Source organism: Pleurodeles waltl, chromosome 4_2 (genome assembly GCF_031143425.1).
Source record: "Pleurodeles waltl isolate 20211129_DDA chromosome 4_2, aPleWal1.hap1.20221129, whole genome shotgun sequence".
Lineage (NCBI taxonomy): Eukaryota > Metazoa > Chordata > Amphibia > Caudata > Salamandridae > Pleurodeles > Pleurodeles waltl.
Genome location: NC_090443.1, coordinates 735,182,305 through 735,206,335, shown reverse-complemented (window position 1 = coordinate 735,206,335; position 24,031 = coordinate 735,182,305). Strand labels below are relative to the sequence as shown.

Below are 24,031 nucleotides of genomic sequence, written 5' to 3'. Positions count from 1 at the left end.
GCTTCTTGGCCAAAGTGTAGCAGATCTTTATACAGAGAACGGCCCAGCGCGAAATGAACCGTTTCTGTACTGCCCGACTCTTCTTTGCACCAACGTACCCCACAAAGAGTTGGTCATCCACTCAGAACTCTTTTGTGCGGTCAAGGTAGAACGCTAACGTTCTTTTTGGGTCCAGCCGATGGAAACCACCTTCGGAAGGAAAGCGGCACGAGTTCTTAATACTACCTTGTCAGGATATATCGTAGGAGACTGTGGTTTTGAAGATAAAGCCTGCAGCTCACTCACTCTCTTGGCAAATGTAATTGCCACCAAAAAGGCTGTTTTAATAGTGAACAGCCGTAGAGGACAGTTATGCAAGGGCTCAAAAGGAGCACACATTAGGAAGGTAAGAACAAGATTAATATCCCACTGAGGCATGACAAAAGGCACAGGTGGAAACAAATGCAAGCCCTTCAAAATTTTTTGTACTATAGGAGACTTAAACAAAGATGGTTGATCGGGCAAGCGTAGAAAAGCCAATAAGGAAGCAAGATAGCCTTTAAGGGTCCCTAAGGAGGAACCATGTTGGGCAAGATATAGAATAAACAGAAGGATATTAGAAACAGAAGAAGGAAAAGGAGCAATAGACCTCTCTGTACAATATGAAACAAAACGTTTCCATCAGCAGGCGTAAATAGACTTAGTAGAGGCACGCCTGGCTGTCAGAATGACATCACAGACTTCGGAAGGGAGGTCATAAACCATCAACTGTCGCCGCTCAACCTCCACGCATGAAACCGCAAAGTTGACAGGTTCAGGTAAAGAACCTTCCCCTGCTGCTGCAACAGAAGTTCCTCCCGAAGAGGCAACCTGACTGGAGGACTGATGCTCATTTTGAGAAGCTCTGGTTACCAGACTCTCCGTGCCCAATCCGGAGCTGCTAGGATAACTTTGGCCCGGTAGTTCTTGATTTTCTTGACAACTTTGGGCAGAAGTGGTATGGGCGGAAAGGCGTGCAGCAGGCCTGAACTCCACTCACAACGAAAAGCGTTGCCTAGCGATAGCCTCCTTGGAAACTCCAATGTGCAAAACTGCTAACATTGCGTGTTCTCTACAGAGGTGAACATATCTAACCAAGGCTCCCCCCACTGCTGAAAGAGTCCTTGCACCACCTCCGTATGGAGATACCATTCGTGATCCACTAAGCATTTTCGACTGAGTTAGTCAGCCCTGGTGTGCAGAGAACCTGCCAGGTGTTGAACCACCAGGGTTATGCCCTGCTGTTCCAGCCATGTCTAGAGACACAGAGGCTCTTGACAAAGGGTCCACAACCCCACACCGCCCTGCTTGTTGCAGTGCCACATTGCGGTGGTGTTGTCCGTTAACACCTGCACAACCTTCCCTTTCACAATAGGAAGAAATGCTTGTAATGCTAGTCGGATCGCCCAAAGCTCCAACAAGTTGCTAGAGCCTGGATTCCGCCAGAGACTAGTGACCTCTGATCTCCACCTCACCTAGATGGCCACTCCATCCCAGAAGTGACGCATCTGTGTACCAATCGCAGTTCACTAACCACCACTACAGATCCTTTGCAGTTCCCTCCGAGATCTGAACCACGTCGGTAAGATTCCCCTGATGCTGTGCACATTGGAACTTCAGGTCCCACTGCAGAGCCCTCATATGCCATCTGGCATGCTTGACCAATAGGATGCAGGAAGCCATGAGTCCCAGCAGCCTCAGTTTGTCTCACCGAAATCCAGTATAGAGGCCGAAGCATTGGTATCACAACCTGAATATCCTGAACTCACTGCTCAGGAGGATAGGCTCGATACTGCACTGTGTCCAGAACAGCTCTGATAAAAGTAAGCTTCTGAGAGGGAGTCAGGTGACTCCGCACATTGATAGTGTGCCCCAGCGAGTGCAGGAGGTTCGTCGTCGTCTGGAGATGGGTGACGAGAGCCTGGGGTGCAGGAGCCTTCAACAGGCAATCGTCGAGGTAGGGGAAGACTGAAAACACTGACCTGGGCAAATGCGCTGCCACCACGCCATCACCTTTGTGAACACCGGAGGGGCACTGGTGAGACCGAAAAGGAGCACGGTAAACTGAAAGTTCTCATAGCCCACCTTGAACCGCAGGTAACGCCTGTGGGCTGGCAAGATGGGAATATGAAAATACGCATCCTGCAAGTCTAACGCTACCATCCAGTCTCCTTGATCTAGGGCAGACAAGACCTGAGCAAGAGTGAGCATCATGAATTTCTCCTTCTAGAGGAAGAGATTGACGTCCCTTAAATCCAGGATAGGGCGAAGGCCAATGTTCTTTTTGGGAATCAGAAAGTAGCGGGAATAACAACCACTGCCTACTTCTGACATCGGGATCCTTTCTATGGCTCCCTTGGCCAAGAGAGCCGTAACTTCCTCACGGAGCAAAACTAAATGATTCTCCATCAGCCGTTCTTTTGTCGGAGGGATAGAGGGAGGGAAAGACTGGAAGGGGAGGGAATAGCCCTTCCGTATGATCTGGATAACCCACTTGTCCGTTGTGATGGAAAGCCAGTGAGGGAGATGAAATTGAATTCTCCCTCCAAAGGGATCGACGTGGTCCTGCAGAACCACACTAGGAGGTCTTGGGTGCAGTGGAGGGGGGCTGTGTGGTGGCCGACCTCTGGACAGACCCTCTGGGTCTGATGGTACCACGACCTCGACCTCTTCTGGGATGTTGTGAAGCCGGAGGACAGTGGCTAAACTGTGGCTGGCGTGGTACCACGCCCCTTCCGAAGCCTCGAAAGGGGCGAAAGACAGACTGCTGTTGTGCTGGTGCTGAAATCCCCAAGGATCTGGCCATAGCTCAGGAATCCTTGAACTTCTCAAGCATGGTGTCTGCCTTCTAACCAAAAAGGCAAGAGCCATCAAAAGGCATGTCCATCAAACTTGACTGGACATCCCTCGAAAAGCCAATTGAACGCAGCCAGGCGTGGCGACGTAGGGCCACTCACGATGCAATCTCTCTACCCAGCGAGTTGGTTGTGTCCAATTCATACCTGATCGAAAACTTGACTGCATCTCTCCCATTCTTGACAGCCTGGGTGAGAGTTTCCCGTACGCCCTCCGGGACCTGGGGCAGCACCTGTGCCACCGTATCCCATAAAGTATGGGAAAAACAGCCCAATAGGCAAGAGGTGTTTACGGACCTCAATGCCAGGTTGGTGGAAGAAAACATTATCTTTCCAAGCTGATCCAGCCTCTTGGATTCCATATCCAGGGGAGCGGAAGGGAAGGCACCACAGGAAGTAGAGGCTTGCACCACCAAGCTCTCCGGGGTGGGGTGTTGGGTCAGGAAACTAGGGTCGCTCGGAGCAGTCCTATGGCGGCGGCCGACTGTCCTATTCACAGGAGTCCCTGTGCTCGGTTTGGACCATGTACCCAGAAGGACGTCTGTTAGGGCCTCATTGAAGAGCAACATCGGCTCTGATGTTGTCACCCCTGGTTAAAGCACCTCTGTCAGGAGATTCGTCCTGACTGGCACCGTAGGCAAATCTAGGTACAAGACTTCAGCTGCCCTACGCACCACCATAGCATAAGAAGCTCCCTCCTCCGTAGTCACATTAGGAGGAGAGAGCATAACAGTATCTGGAGATGTTTCCAGTCCACTGGCCTCCCCTAGATTCTCGTACCAGTCATGTTCTAGGTCATATTCCAAAGGGTCCTCAGACCCCTCCCATTCCTCTCCTGTGCTTGGCTGTTCTGAAAAATGCTCAGACAATGATCTGGGCTGAATTGGTGCCGTCTAATTCGGAGTCGGCGTCATATGACACTCCTCCAGCTCATCCAGAATAAGGATAGGGCTACCACCGGTGGGCGCCGGTGGTGGAGGAAGCGTCTACGTCTGATCCGGCGGCAGAGGTGGTCGACTGTGAGGGACCTCGCCGGTCTGTATCCTGTATCGGATCCTGGGGTCCACAACAGCGCCGAGGCCGAAGCCGCCGAGGTCGAACCTGAAGTAGCCCCTGCTGACCCTGCGGTGCCCTAAGACCAAGCCAAGGGTACAGCCTACTCAAAAACAAGATGCATGGCCTTGTAAAATTATTTTATTTGAGCGGGGGTGGCTCTGGTCCCCTGAAAAGGGGGAAGACGCGGAGTCGACCCTGACGACGGCTCTGCGGAACCGCACTCGGAACGTCGACCTTCCCTAGATGCCTCATCGGCCGACGGGCGTGACAAAGTCGAAGCCCGCTTGGATGACTTCTTCTTGTGCCTCTTACCTGAATGATCAGATGACCTCGAATGTGAGGAAGAGGACTTGGGGCTCCAGGAGCGGTGCCGCGACCTCCTCCTACTGCGGGACTGTGACCTCCTCGGAGTCGCGCCTACCAAAGATGGCTGTTGGGCCGCAAGAAGCTTGAGGGATCAGTCGGAGCACGACGTGATCCTTCTCCAGGCACCAAAGGCAAACTCGGTGCGGGTCCGTCACCCTCATGGAGCGATGACATGCACCACACGGTTTGAACCCAGTCTTTTTAGAAGACATGACTATAATCTGTCAAAAATGTGAAAAAGCCTCAAAAGGGTAGCTCTGATCTGGATCTGCGCTTAACCGGTGTGGAAGGAAAATAAGTGACGGACACGTGCAGAGGTGGCATCTATATAGACAACCATGACGTCATAGACAGCTCCAACGATTATGACGATGCCATGCGGAGACGGACGACGCCCGCAGATCCGCAGGGTACTGCTCAGCAGAAAAATTCTGGATTCGAATCTGACGCCAGGGAATTCTAAGGTAAGGAATCTGCAGCTAGAAGGCTCTATAAGATCGGCTCTTTAAAAATTTCGGTGGCATGTCTAAGCTTACCTGGTAACCTGGGCAAAAACTGACTTTATTGGTAGTAGTCAGTTTATCGAATGGAAAACCCTCTTTAATAGGGTCAGTGTGCATTTGTAAGTTGTGATATGCAGCTGCCCATGTGATGACCTGCTGATATAAAGTTGCATCTTCAGGAGGTGCAGGGCATGCAGGGTATAAATTAGGGTTATTAGGTAATAAGGGATCTGGATCGTATGAATCCCATGAGTCAGGATCTCATGGAGTGTCCCCTCGCTGAGATGGTGGCGAACTTTGTAGAGAAAACCTGTGGCTCAACAATAGGTGGATAAGATTTTGAAAGTGGTGGGGGAGTAGGAGGAAGTACAGGAGAATGAGGTGGAAAAGGCTGAGGTTGAACTGGAGCCTTGTCCTTGGAGACCTTTCTAGGAGGAGAAGGAGCAGTGTTCAAGGTCTCTTGAAAAGTAAGTCTCCTCTTTATTGGGGAAGGAGGAGAAGCAATTATTCTTCATATTCCCTTTTGGATGTGGAACTGGCGCTGACGAGCGTCCATTATTTTGAGGATTGGTTCCATTGGTGAAGTTGCCTCCGAGGAATGGATGGAGTCTCCAAAAGACAGAATCTTCGGTTCCGAAGTTTTCAGAGCAGAAACTTGTGTCGGCTACAAAAAACATGTGAAAGGCTTCTTACTTGTAGCCGAAAAGCTCGGATCAAAGGGTCGACTCGACTGTGTGATGCTGCCAAGCTGGAGGTCAATGCCGAAGACGGCTTAGTCTTGGCTATTTTCGGTGCTGAGCCGGGAGGCGGGGCATTCAAATGTAACTTTTAGATCCAACCATGGCCCGAAGACAGTGGTGGAGTGATGACCTGTTTGTGGGGCTTCATTAGATCCTTTATATAGGAGGTCAAGACAGATGTACTCATGAGTAGTTGTAAGGAAATGCCTCCTTGGCATGGTTACCCCCTGACTTTTTGCCTTTGCTGATGCTAAGTTATGATTTGAAAGTGTGCTGGGGCCTGCTAACCAGGCCCCAGCACCAGTGTTCTTTCCCTAACCTGTATCTTTGTTTTCACAATTGGCACACCCTGGCATCCAGGTAAGTCCCTTGTAACTGGTACCCCTGGTACCAAGGGCCCTGATGCCAGGGAAGGTCTCTAAGGGCTGCAGCATGTCTTATGCCACCCTGGGGCACCCTCACTTAGCACAGACACACTGCTTGCCAGCTTGTGTGTGCTAGTGGGGATAAAACGACTAAGTCGACATGGCACTCCCCTCAGGGTGCCATGCCAACCTCACACTGCCTATGAAGTATAGATAAGTCACCCCTCTAGCAGGCCTTACAGCCCTAAGGAAGGGTGCACTATACCATAGGTGAGGGCATAAGTGCATGAGCACTATGCCCCTACAGTGTCTAAGCCAAACATTAGACATTGTAAGTGCAGGGTAGCCATAAGAGTATATGGTCTGGGAGTCTGTCATGCACGAACTCCACAGCACTATAATGGCTACACTGAAAACTGTGAAGTTTGGTATCAAACTTCTCAGCACAATAAATGCACACTGATGCCAGTGTTCATTTTATTGTAACATACACCCCAGAGGGCACCTTAGAGGTGCCCCCTGAAACCTTAACCAACTACCCGTGTAGGCTGACTGGTTTTAGCAGCCTGCCACACACCAGACATGTTGCTGGCCACATGGGGAGAGTGCCTTTGTCACCACTCTGTGGCCAGTAACAAAGCCTGTACTGGGTGGAGGTGCTTCACACCTCCCCCTGCAGGAACTGTAACACCTGGCGGTGAGCCTCAAAGGCTCACCCCCTTTGTTACAGCACCCCAGGGCACGCCAGCTAGTGGAGTTGCCCGCCCCCTCCGGCCACGGGCCCACTTTTGGCGGCAAGGCCGGAGGAGATAATGAGAAAAACAAGGAGGAGTCACTGGCCAGTCAGGACAGCCCCTAAGGTGTCCTGAGCTGAGGTGACTCTGACTTTTAGAAATCCTCCATCTTGCAGATGGAGGATTCCCCCAATAGGGATAGGAATGTGCCCCCCTCCCCTCAGGGAGGAGGCACAAAGAGGGTGTAGCCACCCTCAGGGCTAGTAGCCATTGGCTACTAACCCCCAGACCTAAACACACCCCTTAATTCTGTATTTAGGGGCTCCCCAGAACCTAGGAACTCAGATTCCTGCAACCTAAGAAGAAGAGAACTGCTGAACTGAAAAACCTGCAGAGAAGACGGAGACACCAACTGCTTTGGCCCCAGCTCTACCGGCCTGTCTCCCCCCTTCTAAAGACACTGCTCCAGCGACGCGTTCCCAGGGTCCAGCAACCTCTGAAGCCTCAGAGGACTACCCTGCATCTAGAAGGACCAAGAACTCCCAAGGACAGCGGCTCTGTTCACCAAAGACTGCAACTTTGCAACAAAGAAGCAACTTTGAAACAACACACGTTTCCCGCCAGAAGTGTGAGACTTTGCACTCTGCACCAGACCCCCCCGGCTCGACTTGTGGAGAACAAACACCACAGGGAGGACTCCCCGGCGACTACGAGACCGTGAGTAGCCAGAGTTGACTCCCCTGAGCCCCCACAGCGACGCCTGCAGAGGGAATCCCGAGGCTCCCCCTGACCGCGACTGCCTGCTTCAAAGACCCGACGCCTGGTAAAGACTCTGCATCCGCAGCCCCCAGGACCTGAAGGATCCGACCTCCAGTGCAGGAGCGACCCCCAGGTGGGCCCTCTCCCTTACCCAGGTGGTGGCTACCGTGAGGAGCCCCCCCTTGCCTGCATCGCTGAAGAGACCCCTTGGTCTCCCATTGATTTCTAATGCGAACCCGACGCTTGTTTGCACACTGCACCCAGCCACCCCCGTGCCGCTGAGGGTGTACTTTCTGTGCTGACTTGTGTCCCCCCCGGTGCCCTACAAAACCCCCCTGATCTGCCTCCAAAGACACAGGTACTTAGCTGCTGGCAGACTGGAACCGGGGCTCCCCCTTCTCCATTGAAGCCTATGCGTTTTGGGCACCACTTTGACCTCTGCACCTGACCGGCCCTGAGCTGCTGGTGTGGTAACTTTGGGGTTGCCCTGAACCCCCAACGGTGGGCTACCTTGGACCCAAACTTGAACACCATAGGTGGTTTACTTACCTGGAAAAACTAACAAACACTTACCTCCCCCAGGAACTGTTGAAAATTGCACTGTCTAGTTTTAAAATAGCTATATGTCATTTATGTGAAAACTGTACATGCTATTTTGCTAATTCAAAGTTCCTAAAGTTCCTACATGAAATACCTTTCATTTGAAGTATTACTTGTAAATCTTGAACCTATGGTTCCTAAAATAAACTAAGAAAATATATTTTACTATACAAAAACCTATTGGCCTGGAATTGTCTGAGTGTGTTTTCTTCATTTATTGCCTGTGTGTGTACAACAAATGCTTAACACTACTCCTCTGATAAGCCTACTGCTCGCCCACACTACCACAAAATACAGCATTATAATTATCTCTTTTTGCCACTATCTTACCTCTAAGGGGAACCCTTGGACTAAGTGCATACTATTCCTTACTTTGAAACAGTGCATACAGAGCCAACTTCCTACAGTAGTGCTGAGGTGAGAGGCTGACTTTCGATGTCATATTCAGCATCTGACTCCGAATCTTCTATAGAGAAGGCCTCCTCCTGTTCATCGTCCTCTTGTGCATGCTTTTCCCCAAAAATATCAGGAGTGTCATCTGGTGTCTTTGAAGCCATCTCTAATCAACGTGCTCTTCCGTCTCAGAGGGTCTTTTTGGATTGAAAAGACCCACAGGCATCGCAGTTTTCTTCTTTATGATCCGGGGACAAGCACAAGTTACACACCAGATGTCAGTGTGTGAAAATTTCGAATTACATTGAGGGCAAAACCAAAATGGAGCCCGTTCCATCAGCCCTGCATATTCCAACACCACGTTGAGGAGTAGGCCCGAGATGGGCGCTTGTGCTCCGAAGCAGAACTTCCCCCTGTAGGGAGGTAGCCTCTTTCTAGCCTTGTTACCCCCACTTTGGCCTGTTTGTGAGTATATGTCAGGGTGTTTTTACTGTCTGACTGGGATCCTGCTAGCCAGGACCCCAGTGCTCATAGTTTGTGGCCTATATGTGTTCCCTGTGTGGTGCCTAACTATCACTGAGGCTCTGCTAACCAGAACCTCAGTGTTTATGCTCTCTCTGCTTTTAAAATTGTCACTGCAGGCTAGTGACTAATTTTACCAATTCTGATTGGCATACTGGAACACCCTTATAATTCCCTAGTATATGCTATCTAGGTACCCAGGGTATTGGGGTTCCAGGAGATCCCTGTGGGCTGCAGAAATTATTTTGCCACCCATAGGGAGCTCTGACAATTCCTAAACAGGACTGCCACTGCAGCCTGAGTGAAATAAGGTCCATGTTATTTCACAGCCATTTTACACTGCACTTAAGTAACTTATAAGTCACCTATATGTCTAACCCTCACCTAGTGAAGGTTAGGTGCAAAGTTACATAGTGTGAGGGTACCATGGCACTAGCCAAGGTGCCCCCCATTGTTCAGGGCAAATTCCCCAGACTTTGTGAGTGCGGGGACACCATTATACGCGTGAACTACATACAGGTCAATACCTATGTGAAGCTTCACAATGGTAACTCCGAACATGGCCATGTAACATGTCTAGGATCATGGAATTGTCACCCCAATACCATTATGGTATTGGGGGTGACAATTCCATGCATCCCCGGGGCTCCAGCATACAGCCCGCGTACTGCCAAACTAACTCTCTGGGGTTTTCTCTGCAGCTAACGCCAACCCTCAGACAGGTTTCTGCCCCCCTGGGGCCTGGGAAGCCCAGTCCCAGGAAGGCAGAACAAATGATTTTCTCTGAGAGAGGGTGTTACACCCTCTCCCTTTGGAAATTAGTGTTAAGGGCCTGAAAGGAGTAGCCTCTCCTGGCCTCTGGAAATGCTTTGAAGGGCACAGATGGTGGCCTCCTTCCATAAACCAGTCTACACCAGTTCAGGGATCCCAGCCCTGCTCTGGTGCGAAACTGGACAAAAGAAAGGGGAGTGGCCATTCCCCTGACCAGCACCTCCCCATGGGAGGTGCCCAGAGCTCCTCCACTGTATCCCAGACCTCTGCCATCCTCAATGCAGAGGCGTGAGGGCACAATGGAGACCTCCGAGTGGCCAGTGCCAGCAGGTGACGTCAGAGACCCCTCCTGATAGGTGCTTACCTCTCTCTGTAGCCAATCCTCCTCTGAGGGCTATTTAGGGTCTCTCCTGTGGGTTTCTCTTCAGATAACGAATGCAAGAGCTCACCAGAGTTCCTCTGCACTTCTCTCTTCGACTTCTGCTAAGGATCGACCGCTGACTGCTCCAGGACGCCTGCAAAACCGCAACAAAGTAGCAAGAAGACTACCAGCAACATTGTAGCGCCTCATCCTGCCGGCTTTCTCAACTGTTTCCTGGTGGTCTTTGCTCTGAGTGCTGTCTGCCTTCACCCTGCACTGGAAGCCAAGAAGAAATCTCCCGTGGGTCGACGGAATCTTCCCCCTGCTAACGCAGGCACCAAACTTCTGCATTACCGGTCCTCTGGGTCCCCTCTCACCCTGACGAGCGTGGTCCCTGGAACACAGGAGCTTGATCCAAGTGTCCTCGACAGTCCAGTGGCCGTTCTGTCCAAATTTGGTGGAGGTAAGTCCTTGCCTCCCCACGCCAGACAGTAATCCTGTGTACTGCGTGAACTGCAGCTGCTAGGGCTTCTGTGCAATTCTGCAAGACTTCCTTCATGCACAGCACAGCCCAGGTCGCCAGCACTCCGTCCTGCAGTGCCCAACTCGCTGAGTTGGACTCCGACTGTGTGGGACCCTCTTTTGTTGTGCTGAGACGACCGTCATGCTCAGATCTTCTGAACGCCTGTTCAGGTACTTCAGCGGGTGCTGCCTGCTTCTGCGTGGGCTCTCTGTGTTGCTGAGCGCCCGCTCTGTCTCCTCCTCCAAGGGGCAACCTCCTGGTTCTTCCTGGGCCCTGGCAGCACCCAAAATCCTCAACCACGACTCTTGCAGCTAGCAAGGCTTGTTTGCGGTCTTTCTGCGTGGAAACAACTCTGCAACCTCCAGCAGGCCACGGGACATCTTCTGACCAAAGGAGAAGTTCCTGGCACCTTCCGTTGTTGCAGAATCTTCGGCTTCTTCCACCCGGAGGCAGCCCTTTTGCACCCTCATCCAGGGTTTAGTGGGCTCCTTCCCTCCCCCCGGACACTTGCGGGACTCTTGGACTTGGTCCCCTTCCTTTACAGGTCCTCAGGTCGAGGAACCTGTCTTCAGTGCTTTGCAGTCAGTTGTTGTCTTTGCAGAATCCCCTATCTCGACTTTACTGTCTTTCTGGGGTAGTAGGGTAACTTTACTCCCACTTTTCAGGGTCTTGGGGTGAAGTATCTTGGACACCCTTAGTGTTTTCTTACACTCCCAGCGACCCTCTACACACTACACTAGGCCTGGGGTCCATTCGTTGTTCACATTCCACTTTTGGAGTATAGGGTTAGTGTTGCCACTAGGCCTATTGTCTCCTATTGCATTCTATTGTGTTCTACAGTGTTTGCACTACTTTTCTAACCATTTACTTACCTGATTTTGGTTTGTGTGTATATTTGGTGTATTTTACTTACCTCCTAAGGGAGTATATCCTCTAAGATACTTTTGGCATATTGTCACTAAAATGAAGTACCTTTATTTTTAGTAACTCTGAGTATTTTCTTATGATATAGTGCTAAGTGATATACGTGGTATAGTAGGAGCTTTGCATGTCTCCTAGTTCAGCCTAAGCTGCTCTGCTATAGCTACCTCTATCAGCCTAAGCTGCTAGAACACTACTAATAAGGGATAACTGGACCTGGCACAAGGTAAGTACCACTAGGTACCCACTATAATCCAGGCCAGCCTCCTTCACCCCGACGTAGAACTTTGGCTCGAGTACGTTAGACTGTGAAAATGCGACCGAAATACAATACCATCGTTGAAAGATAAATAGAAAAGAAGAGTTCGGCATAGACCGAGACGAGGAATACCGAAGTGAGAGGAAGACATGTCCGAAACCTACAGCGGAGAGAAAACAATCTAACAAAGGACTTGATGCCCATGCGCAGTATCACAGAGAGGAGGATTCACTTGTTCTTGTGACTTGAAAAGATTCTTTGAACAAAAACAACTTGCAACACTCGGACCCAAATACTAGACGGCTGACTTCTGCAAAGCATGTGTATCTACAGCCACACATGCCATCAAACACTTCTTTAGCATGCACACTTAAATAAAACTATTAAAAAAAGATGGCACAGAGGTGTTCCTCTACTTTTACTGTGGTCTGTCCTGACTGATTATATTTGGGAATTAGAGAGATTTTGAAGCAAACATAAGGGTGGAAGGGTGCAAAGATACAGTGAGTAAGGAAAAGGCAGAAGAATGAACAGATACATGGGAGAATGGAAAGTTCAGGAGAGAGATGGATACGTGAGAGAGTGTAGGTGGAACTGAGAAAAAAAGGACAAGAAGTAAGGAGTGGAAAGAAACAACAGATTAGAAACGCAGAGGAGAGAATATCAAGAGAGCAAGAACAGTGGAGAGATATTGGGAAAAGTGGAGGAAGGATCAAAGTTGAAAAGTAGCAATGTACAGAAGAAGCAAGAGGAGGGGGAATGAGACATACAAAAAAAGAATGTAGAGATACAGGGAGACTGAATAAAGAAGAAACAAGAGCATAGAGATACAGGAGGAAATTGGGAGAGAATGCAATGGTAGAAGAGAACTAATTGCAGAGATGCACAAGAGAATGAGGGAAGCAGGAGAGATAGAAGAGAAGAGATGAAGGACACACAAATACGAGTCAAGTGACCTAGAAGAAAAAAGAAGGGGATGAATGGGAACCTCAGCGGGGAGTGAGGGGGGAGTGGAGATGGAAAGGGGTGAGATACAGAGGACACAAGAGGAGGGTGGAGTGGAGGTATACCAGGCAGAATGTAGATACACATGAAAAACAAAAGTATAGGAAAGTGAATATATGTTCAAAGGAAAAAGCGCAAAAGATGAGAGAAGGAAAAGGGGCAGAAAGTTAGGGAAAGAGTGGTGAACGGAAACAAGAATGGAGAGTGGCAGGGAAGTGTACAGATGGAAGGGGAATGGGTAAGAGCAAAAGTTTGAAAGGTGCATGATAAGAAAGGAAAAGCAAGATAGGAAGAGGAAGAAGATGTTCCGGAAGGATGCAGGGATATGGGGGTAAATAGGTATATGGAAGTAGAGACATAACTATTTTTAGTTCAGCAAGTGGTGGCACTGGGGTGTGAGTGTCCCACTGCATTGCAATTACTGCTATTGTTTTAACTAAATAACCAAGGTGGTGGGGCCTTCCCTTTGCCTGCATTTAGGTCAGTGGAATCCTTGCAATGTCACTGACCTGCTATGGACTTCTGGCCATACCGTCCAATGCAGATCCAGCTCTGAACCGCCAGGCTCCACTCACTCCACCCTCTGAGGAATTAACTGAATGTGTGATAGTTGTGCTTCTTAATTAAAGAGAGGATGTGTTTTTGCCACAGGCTTATCTGAAAATGTGCACTTGGGGAGCCTAATATAAAGTAGAATATAGTGAGCTTAGGCGAGTGCACATCTACAACTTCAACACCCCCAACGGTTTACCATTCTTTAGTCTGCAACTGTTGAGTACCACCCCTCTCATCAAAAAGAAATGAAATTAGTTAGTCCTTTGCTCTTGCACTCCTCCTAAATGCCTGGCTCTTCCCTTATACCACTTCACCTTCACTAATTGAGCCCCGTCCCTTTTAGCATCTTTACCAAACACCTATCATTGAACCCTCAATCTATCACACACTCTCCTCAGATACCTACAACTAGCTAAGACCCCCAAATTAGGGATGGGTGTCTAAGGTTACGGAGTCCCCCACTCCTCACTGAGCCCCACTTTAGCCTTACAAGCCTGCTCTCGACCTTGTGCATTCCTGCTCTTCTGTCAGCCAAGCTGGAGACTGTAGAACCAGACAACCACAGTTTAATCCGCAAACAATACTTGACTGAATTATGTGCTTTCTTGAAAGAAAAAAAAAAGTCTGATTTTCTCTGTGCCTCAGTTTCCTTATCCAAAACATTTTAGACGAGCTTGAAGGAAGTGTTGCTCACAGCATGCACCACACAAATGCTTCAGAACTTGCCTTCTTTCTTTAGTCCTAACTCCTAGAATCCATTCCACTTCTCAAATCTCATCTCATCAATTAATTCTCACCCGTTAAGCCCAGTCAAATTTTTTAATAGTTGTTTTACCCCTCCAGTATCATAACCACCATTGCTTTAGGGCCCAACTTATTATACTTGCACCCAATCATGTGCCATTGCTCTTCAACTGCTTCCTTCTTTAAGCCATGTTCCGTCTTGAGTTCCTATTTCCAGTCAAAAGCCCTACATGCAGTAGTATTATAGGACCTAATCCTTTATTCTATTCTTTTGTCCTGTTCCCTCCTTCCAGCACATGCTCAAGTTATGTTTCTCCTATTAATTGTGCCCTACCCTTCCCCAAGGAGTTATGAGTTGGCTATTCTTTTCATCATATAAACACTGAGTCCCATTTATTTCAGCGGACTCCTTGTCAAAGAGTCTCTTTAAAATGTAATGCCACAGTGAATGCAATATATGTCTAACAGAATCCTTCAATTGTTGTTACTCAGTCAACCTTTTTCTCACCAAAGTACGTTCAAGCATTACAGATTGATAGCTTCACATATTTTTGAGCTCAAAGCATAAGTTGAAATGATGTTGTAAAATGTACACATACCCAGGGTCAACTTTGCTGGCGAAATCTAGTGTTGCTCCATATATAAATTGCATCATAGCATTCATTTCTACTGGGCTCACCCTGAAAAATTAAAGGGATAGTGTTAAGTAGGTCATTATATTTATTATTAATGTTAAGAAATGCTATTGAATTTAAAAAAAAAAAAAAAATTGCAACAAAATCGAGTGCATGAAACACAAGTGTAACTAAAATACATAGAAAGTAAAGGGTATCATTGGTAGAACAAATTAACAAAGTGCCACCTACACTCAAACAAAAGTATAATTAATAATACAGTATGTGATCAAGACTAGTCATGGCCCATGACCAATACCAAAAAATATGATATAATTAAATCAAATAAAACATATTTGGACTGGTAAAGGAGGGAAAATAACTGGGAGAGGATTATCCCACAAAAACATAACAGGGTGAACCTGGAGTAAACTGCGTCCCATTCCTCAAAGTACAATTAGAAGCTGGATAGAAAAGATCAAATTGCAATCTGTGCCACTCACTCTTGCTGAAGTCAATCTCTCTTCAACAGTTGTGAATGGCACCCCACGGTACAGAAACAGCTCTGTGCTCAGAGAGACCAAAACAAATGTAGTTAATGTGAAGCACATGCAGAACCATATCAGAGCTTCAATTTACTGGGACCACAAGCTGCAGCGCCCATGGCAGCTTAGGAAGGAAGAGTGATGTGGGGGAGGAAGCAGGAGGAGGAGGAGCCCAATGGTGTACTAACTATGAAAATGAAGGAATCACTGGAATCTTTTGGCAAAGAGGAGACATTCATGCAGAGGGACAGCTGATCTGAGCCGGCACCATTCTTGTGATTCAGAGTAGCAGGACAGTGGAAACACAATTCTGTGGGTGGTGAGAAATTACTAAAAAAAAACAAAAAGAAAAAGAAAAAAAACAGACATTGGCCTAAGTGAGAGCTATTGGCTTTGACAGTGTCTTTTAGCTATGTTGCACAGCAGTGTGGTTGCTGATCAGCATGTCTAAAAGTTAGAGGTATGGTGTGGAGTAGAGTGGCGTACAGGAGAGTAGACTGGCACAGAGTGGAGTGACAGAGCACCATGGCGTAAAGTGGCATGGTGGTGGAGTGGGACAGAGTGGAGTAGCAACAAAGTGGTGTGGAATGGCATAGTGACGTCAAATGGAAAGGAGTGGCATAGAGTAGAGCGGCAGAGAGTGGAGTGGCTTAGGGTAGAGTGGCATAGTGATGATATGTAGTGGCACAGAGCGGAGTGGCGTAGCGTGGTAAAGAATACAACAGTGTAGAACAGAAAGGGACAGATTAAATTGGTATAGAGCGGAGTGGTGTAGAGTAGAATAGCGGAGAGTACCATGGAGTGACAGAGTGGACTGGTGTAGAGGTGAGTGGCACAGAGAAGAATGGTGAAGAACAGGGGAGCATTGAGTGAAGTGGCATGGAGTGGCGCAGAGTGAGACAGTGGTGAAGGATCAAGTGGCAGAATAAAGTGGCATAGAGTGGAGTGATGTGGTGGCATGGCAGAGTAGAACTGTGTGGAGTTTAGTGGTGCAGAGTGGCACTGTGTGGAGTGGTGTGGAGCAGAGTAGCATAGAGTGAAGTGGCTTAGAGTGGCACTGTATGGAGTGACAGTCAAGTGGTGTGGAGTGGCAGAGTAGAGTGGTGTGAAGTGGGAGAGTAGAATGGTGTGGAGTGGCAGAGAAGAGGTGTGGAGTGGCATAGAGCAAAGTGGCATAGAGGAGAATGGCCAGGAGTAGAGTTGTGTGGCATAGAGTAGAGTGACGTGTCAGAGTGCCACAGAGTGGCAATGTGTGGAGTGGTATGGAGTGGCGTAGAGCAGAGTGGCATGGAGTGAAGTAGAGTGGCATAGAGAGCCGCAGAGAGGCACTGACTGGAGTGGCGTGGAGTTTAGTGACATGGAGTGGTGTAGCGTGGAGGGGGCTGGCATAGAGTAGGGTGGGGTAGAGTAGAGCCCGATGGATAGAATAGAGTGGAGTGGAACAGAGTGTCTTGGCATGGAGATGCGTAGAGTGGAGTGGCACACAGTAGGGTGACGCAAAGCAGAATAATGTAGAGGAGGATAACAGAGTGGCATAAAGTAGCACTGTGTGAAGTGGAGTGGTGTAGAGGAGAGAGGTGCAGAGTAGAGCAGCACATAGAGAAGCATAGTGTGGAGTGGAGTGGCATGGAGTAGTGTACAGTGGAGCAGATAATAGGGGAGTGGTGTGGAGTGAGTGGCATAGAGTGGTGTTAAGTCTAGTAGAGTGGAGTACAGTAGCACAGAATAGTAGAGTTGTGGGTGTAAGTAAATAAAGCACCAACAGAGATGGCAGATCGGGTGTAAGCAACACAAGTTAGAAAATGCATGCCTGTGTTAAAAGTAGGAAAGCACACTGCACGTCCAGGAATAATACTGAAAGGCTTATAAAATAAATAAAATAGTGCCTTGCAAAAATAAGAGGAACAACACATGTACTTGGTCCATGCTCTAGTGGGGAGCTAACACAAGAGAAAGGGCTGCCTACGGAGCTAAGCAATCAAAGGATGGCAAATGAGTGACAACTAAAGGTATGCTGTAAGTGTGTTGTAAGCCCACTGAATAGTATACAGTATATCTCGCAGCACAGTGCATGCACCTTCTAGAAGAGACCTAAAAAAGAGCTTGCAGAAGACTAGAATTTTAGCGAATCCACTTGTCATCAGTACACCTGTTTGAGAACAGGCAGTAAATATAGACAGTAGACGCTAAAGAGGAAAAGACAACAAAACAGCTGTCATTCAACAGCTTGGACATCGTTGGATTTTGATCAGTCTGGAGAGTTGGAGGATTGATGAACAGCCATAGTTGATGCATCACTTTTACTGCAAACAATAAAGATATTGAAATAAAAGTCATATTACACGTGAATAGCAGTCCTTCAGTAGAACAGAGAATTACTGCACTGACTGAAGAATCAGTCTGAAACTGCATTAGACTATTATCACCGCAGATTCTCCCTCCCTCATAATGTTGTTCTCCCTGTATTCAGTGTGATATATAAAAAATATAACATACCCTTTAAGTGAGATTTGGCTTTGGGAGCTTTCAGCCCAACTTCCAGACAGCATAGCAGCAAAGTAACTGGATCGGGCACATAAGATTGCTCTGAAAGAAAAGAAAATAAATCAAATATTGGCTCCAAAGGACAGGGACATGAGTGTCCAGGCTTGGTCGGTGAAGGTCATATCCATGCCACATTGAACGAAAGACCACCAACTATGGAAATTATTCCCATTTAGATTTTAAGTGTGAAAATCTAGCATGGATACAGCTCTCCAAAGGTGGACACCCAGTGTAATGTAAGAACAATATTTCAGACAGTAAAAGTCACCAAGATAACCCCACAAAGAGATGGCTTCTCTCATTTGAAGACTGACAACAGTTTATACTGAATGACTAATGACAGGGTGGGGCCCACATACCCCCAGAAAACTGACAGAACGGGAGTTGGGGGAGGTGATATCTGGAAGAGCTTTGACCCCACCAATCGAGTGGGGCAACACTAAAGATCAGACTCATCTCCATTTTTCTGCTTCACAGCCATTGGCATTTCTGATGGATAATATCGATACAAATGTATAGAAGCTTTCGTTTGCTGTCTGCTATGCCGAATGCCAAGGTCTATTATTCACCGACCCACCCCCCATCTCATTCTCAACACTCCTCCACCCCTTCTTCCTTGACAAATTCATACTCCCACATCAACTATCTTTAATCCCTCACTTCCAGTCAGCTTCTTACCTAGAAAGCACATCCTCCAACATCTTTCCTACTCCACACCACTGTCTATCCTCTGAACAAATGAGCATGAAAGGGAGCGAGTAGCCTTCCCAGAAAAAGTGGAGGAGGAATAAGCAAGGCTGCAATATTCATGGCATCTTTTATTTTCCAACAAAGTCCACAGATATAGCATGGAGGAGACCAGCTCTGCAACTACAAGACAGCACTATTGCCGCTGTACCGCAACAGCAACCGGGCTTCAGAAACTTCAGTGCAAGGATGATGTGGAGAGAACATTCTTAAACTGGTGCATGGAAACTGATATAACAACGATACCTAACATAGTGATTGGGGTGGGGGTTCTGGAAAATGGCATCAAAAAGAACACTTTGTAAACAGGGGAACAATATGAAAACTGGCATGGAAAAGTGTACCTAACAATAGGAAAAATGGCATGACAAATGTAGGCTGCATTATGAAAAATGTAGAAAGTAACGCTGTACTTTTTAGGTCGAGCGAGCAAGTGCTTTGACCTGTTGTAAGTATTGTGGGCTTTTAACCAAGCCCAATCATGCCCATCACTTTCACTCGTTTGTGGGCTTGCCTTTCAAAAATTGCTCCATGTCATTGGTAATTGCTTTACGTTTGCCCCGCCTTGGGGAGGTTTCGTACCCCCCTGCAGACTGAACCTGTTACATGGATAACTGCACATCTGCCGAGCATGGGTGAACACTTTTTTTTTTGTCCCTCCCCTTCATGCTCCATGGCAGCCAGGGCCCTCACAGCGTCAACAGCGCACACTCCATCAGCAGTATTGGAGCGCTAGTCACATGGTTCACAGTGTTCCCTAATCAGTCATTTCTTTTGGCTCTCCTCTTCATGCTCCATAGCTTCCCCAAAAACACTTGTAATTGATAAATGCTTTACTAAAAACACGAATCCACAGCGCTGCTCTCCTGGCACAGCGGGAGAGCAGATACTACAATATTCACTGCACTCTGGAAAAGTTGCTCCATAATGCTTTGCAAGCATTCTTTTTCAAAACACTTATGCCCCTAACTCAGCCTGGCATGGTTACCCCCTAACTTTTTGCCTTTGCTGATGCTAAGTTTTTATTAAAAGTGTGCTGGGACCCTGCTAACCAGGCCCCAGCACCAGTGTTCTTTCCCTAAACTGTACCTTTGCTTCCACAATTGGCACAGCCCTGGCACTCAGATGAGTCCCTTGTAACTGGTACCAAGGGCCCTGATGCCATGAAGGTCTCTAAGGGCTGCTGCATGTCTTATGCCACCCTGGGGACCCCTCACTCAGCACATGCACACTGCCTCACAGCTTATGTGTGCTCGTGGGGAGAAAAAGACTAAGGGGGTCATTCCAACCCTGGCGGTCATCGACCGCCAGGGTGGATGACCACGGATGCACCGCCAACAGGCTGGCGGTGCTTCCCTGCCCATTCTGACCGTGGCGGTAAAGCCGCGGTCAGAAAAGCGGATCCGGCGGTTTCCCGCCGGATTTCCCCTGTCTGGGCTGAATCTCCATGGCGGCGCTGCAAGCAGCGCCGGCATGGAGATTCCGACCCCCTTCCCGCCACCCTGTTTCTGGCGGTTTTTACCGCCAGGAACAGGATGGCGGGAACGGGTGTCGTGGGGCCCCTGGGGGCCCCTGCACTGCCCATGCCACTGGCATGGGCAGTGCAGGGGCCCCCTAACAGGGCCCCAGCATGATTTTCACTGTCTGCTTAGCAGACAGTGAAAATCGCGACGGGTGCAACTGCACCCGTCGCACCCCTGCAACACCGCCGGCTCCATTCGGAGCCGGCTTCTGGGTTGCAGGGCCTTTCCCGCTGGGCCGGCGGGCGCTCCCTTGGCGGGCGCCCGCCAGCCCAGCGGGAAAGCCAGAATGTCCTACGCAGTCTTTTGACCGCGGAGCGGCCAATTGGCGGTTTCCGCTTGGCGGGCATGACCCCCTAAGTCGACATGGCACTCCCCTCAGAGTGCCATGCCCACCTCACACTGCCTGTGGCATAGGTGAGTCACCCCTCTAGCAGGTCTTACAGCCCTAAGGCAGGGTTAACTATACCACAGGTGAGGGCATATGTGCATGAGCACTATGCCCCTACAGTGTCTAAGCAAAACCTTAGACATTGTAGGTGCAGGGAGGCCGTAAGAGTATATGGTCTGGGAGTTTGTCAGACACGAACTCCACAGTTCCATAATGCCTACACTGAAATCTGGGAAGTTTGGTATCAAACTTCTCAGCACACTAATGCCAGTGTGCAATTTATTGTAACATGCACCCAGAGGGCATCTAAGAGAACCCTCCTGAATACCAATCCGACTTCTAGTGTAGGCTGACCAGTCCCTGCCAGCCTGCCACACGGGGAGATTGCCTTTGTCAATCTGTGGCCAGGAACAAAGCCTGTACTGGGTGGAGGTGCTTCTCACCTCCATCTGCAGGAACTGTAACACCTGGCGGTGAGCCTCAAAGGCTCACCCCTTTTGTTACAGCGCCCCAGGGCATCCCAGCTAGTTGAGATGCCTGCCCCTCCAGCCACTGCCCCCACTGGAGGAGATAATGAGAAAAACAAGGAGGAGATGACCACTGCCTTTAGAAATCCTCCAACTTAGTTTTGGAAGATTCCCCCAATAGGATTAGGGATGTGCCCCCTCCCCACAGGGAGAAGGCACGAAGAGGGTGTAGCCACCCTCAAGGACAGTAGCCATTGGCTACTGCCCTCCCAGACCTAAACACACCCCTAAATCTAGTGTTTAGTGGCACCCAGGAAAGCAGATTCCTGCATCCTGAAGAAACAAGAAGGACTACTGACCTACAAGCCTGCAGAGAAGGCGGAAGACGACAACTGCTTTGGCCCCAGCCCTACTGGCCTGTCTCCTGACTTGAAAACCTGCAGCCAGAGATGCATCCGACAGGGACCAGCGACCTCTGAAACCTCAGAGGACTGCCCTGGACTAAAGGACCAAGAAACTCCAGTGAGCAGCGGCTCTGCTTAACAACAGCAACTTCTTTGCAACAAAGAAGCAACTTTTAAAGAACTCACGTTTCCTGCCGCAAGTGTGAGACTTCACACTCTGCACTCAACGCCCCCGGCTCGAGATCCAGAGAACAAACACCACAGGGAGGACTCCCCAGCGACTGCAAGCCCGTGAGTAGCCAGAGACGACCCCCCTGAGCCCCCCACAGCGACACGTGCAGAGAGAATGAAGAGGCCCCCACTGACCGCGACTGCCTGTAACAAGGGACCTGATGCCTGGAACAAGCACTGCACCCGCAGCCCCCAGGACCAGAAGGAACCAAACCTCAGTGCAGGAGTGACCCCCAGGCGACCCTCCGCCTAGACCAAGTGGTAGCTGTCCCGAGAAGCCCCCCCCGTTCCTGCCTGCACCGCTAGAGTGACCCCTGGGTCCCTCCATTGTTTCCTATCTGAAACCAGATGCCTGCTTTGCACAAGGCACCCGGCCGCCCCTGTGCCGCTGAGGGTGTTTTTTGTGTGCTTACTTGTGTCCCCCCCAGCTCTCTACAAAAACCCCCCTGGTCTGCCCCCGAGGGCGCGGGTACTTATCTGCTGGCACACTGGAACTGGAGCACCCCTGTTCTCCATAGGCACCTATGTGTTTTGGGCACCTCTTTGACCTCTGCACCTGACCGGCCCTGAGATGCTAGTGTGGTAACTTTGGGGTTGCCTTGAACCCCCAACAGTGGGCTGCCTATGCCCAGGTACAGAGACTTGTAAGTGTCTTACTTACCTCACAAACTAACCTTTACTTACCTCCCCCAGGAACTGTCGATTTTTCCACTGTGTGTCCACTTTTAAAATAGCTTTTAGCCATTTTAACAAAGACTGTATATGATATTGCTGTTATTCAAAGTTCCTAACTTACCTGTGTGGAGTACCTTGCATTTTATGTATTTACTTCAAAATCTTGAACCTGTGGTTCTTAAAATAAACTGAGAAAATATATTTTTCTATATAAAAACCTATTGGCCTAGAGTAAGTCTTTGAGTGTGTGTTCCTCATTTATTGCCTGTGTGTGTACAACAAATGCTTAACACTACCCTCTGATAAGCCTACTGCTCGACCACACTGCCACAAAATAGAGCATTAGTATTATCTAATTTTGTCACTATCAACCTCGAAGGGGAACCCTTGGACTCTGTGCACAGTATCTCTCACTTTGAAATAGTATATACAGAGCCAATTTCCTACATGTTCCTCTTCAAATCAACAATTTTCACAGAATTAACTCATCCTACGTTAAAAAAGACATTGAAACCTCACTCACACTAAGTAGAGTTCATCATCATAGGGTGCGCCTCTGTGCAGTAGAGATACTAGAGGTGGGGGTCACATGAGCTTTTGTAGGATCCAGCACTGGTCCATACCTCTAACCAACTAACCATATATATATATATATATATATATATATATATATATATATATATATATATATATATATATATATATATGGAAAATGTCACTTACCCAGTGTACATCTGTTCGTAGCATGAGACGCTGCAGATTCACATGTGCCCTCCCACCTCCCCGGGAGCCTGTAGCCGTTATAAGTTGATTAAAATTAAACTTGTACATTTATAAATATAACACTTTTAGTCACATTATGTACATACATACTTACTCCATTGCATGGGCACTATTTCTATATACACAACTCCTACCTCACCCTCTGTGGGGAAAACAATCCAAGATGGAGTCCACGCCCATGCGCAATGGAGCCGAAATGGGAGGAGTCCCTCGATCTCGTGACTCGAAAATACTTCTTCGAAGAAAAACAACTTGTAACACTCCGAGCCCAACACTAGATGGCAGGATATGCACAGCATGTGTATCTGCAGGTACACATGCCATCGAACATATATATATATATATATATATATATATATATATATATATATATATATATATATATGGAAAATGTCACTTACCCAGTGTACATCTGTTCGTGGCATTAGTCGTGTTAAGACAATGTTGAGGTTCCATGAAGGAACTGGTGGTGTTCTTGGTGGTATAATTCTCTTTAGGCCTTCCATAAACGCTTTTATGACTGGTATCCTAAATAATGAAGTTGAGTGCGTAATTTGCAGGTAAGCTGAAATTGCCGTAAGATGTATTTTAATGGAAGAGAAAGCTAGCTTAGATTTCTGCAAATGTAGTAAGTATCCTACTATCTCTTTTGCAGATGCGTGTAAAGGTTGAATTTGATTATTATGGCAGTAATAAACAAATCTTTTCCACTTATTTGCATAACAGTGTCTGGTGGTAGGTTTTCTAGCCTGTTTTATGACCTCCATACATTCCTGTGTGAGGTCTAAGTGCCCGAATTCTAGGATTTTAGGAGCCAAATTGCTAGATTCAGCGATGCTGGATTTGGATGTCTGATCTGTTGTTTGTGTTGTGTTAACAGATCTGGTCTGTTTGGCAGTTTCATATGAGGTACTACTGAAAGGTCTAGTAGTGTTGTGTACCAAGGTTAGGTTGCCTTGCCCATGTTGGTGCTATTAGTATGAGTTTGAGTTTGTTTTGACTCAACTTGTTTACTAGATATGGAAGAAGTGCGAGAGGGGGGAAAAGCGTACGCAAATAT

General features: G+C 48.2%; 1 protein-coding gene across 2 annotated transcripts in view; it reads right to left on the bottom strand.

Moving 5' to 3' along the window:
- The window catches only part of BTBD8 (BTB domain containing 8), a 491,132-nt gene that overhangs the window by 312,956 nt on the left and 154,145 nt on the right, over positions 1 to 24,031 (bottom strand). Inside the window, exons 5-6 of one of the 2 annotated variants that reach the window (XM_069232349.1) lie at positions 17,706 to 17,795; positions 14,650 to 14,730 (exon numbers count right to left, since the gene is read on the bottom strand). In XM_069232349.1, the coding sequence (XP_069088450.1) occupies positions 14,650 to 14,730; positions 17,706 to 17,795 (171 nt within the window). Of the gene's footprint in view, positions 1 to 14,649; positions 14,731 to 17,705; positions 17,796 to 24,031 lie in introns of those variants that run through there. The other variant, XM_069232350.1, reaches the window with a different exon arrangement.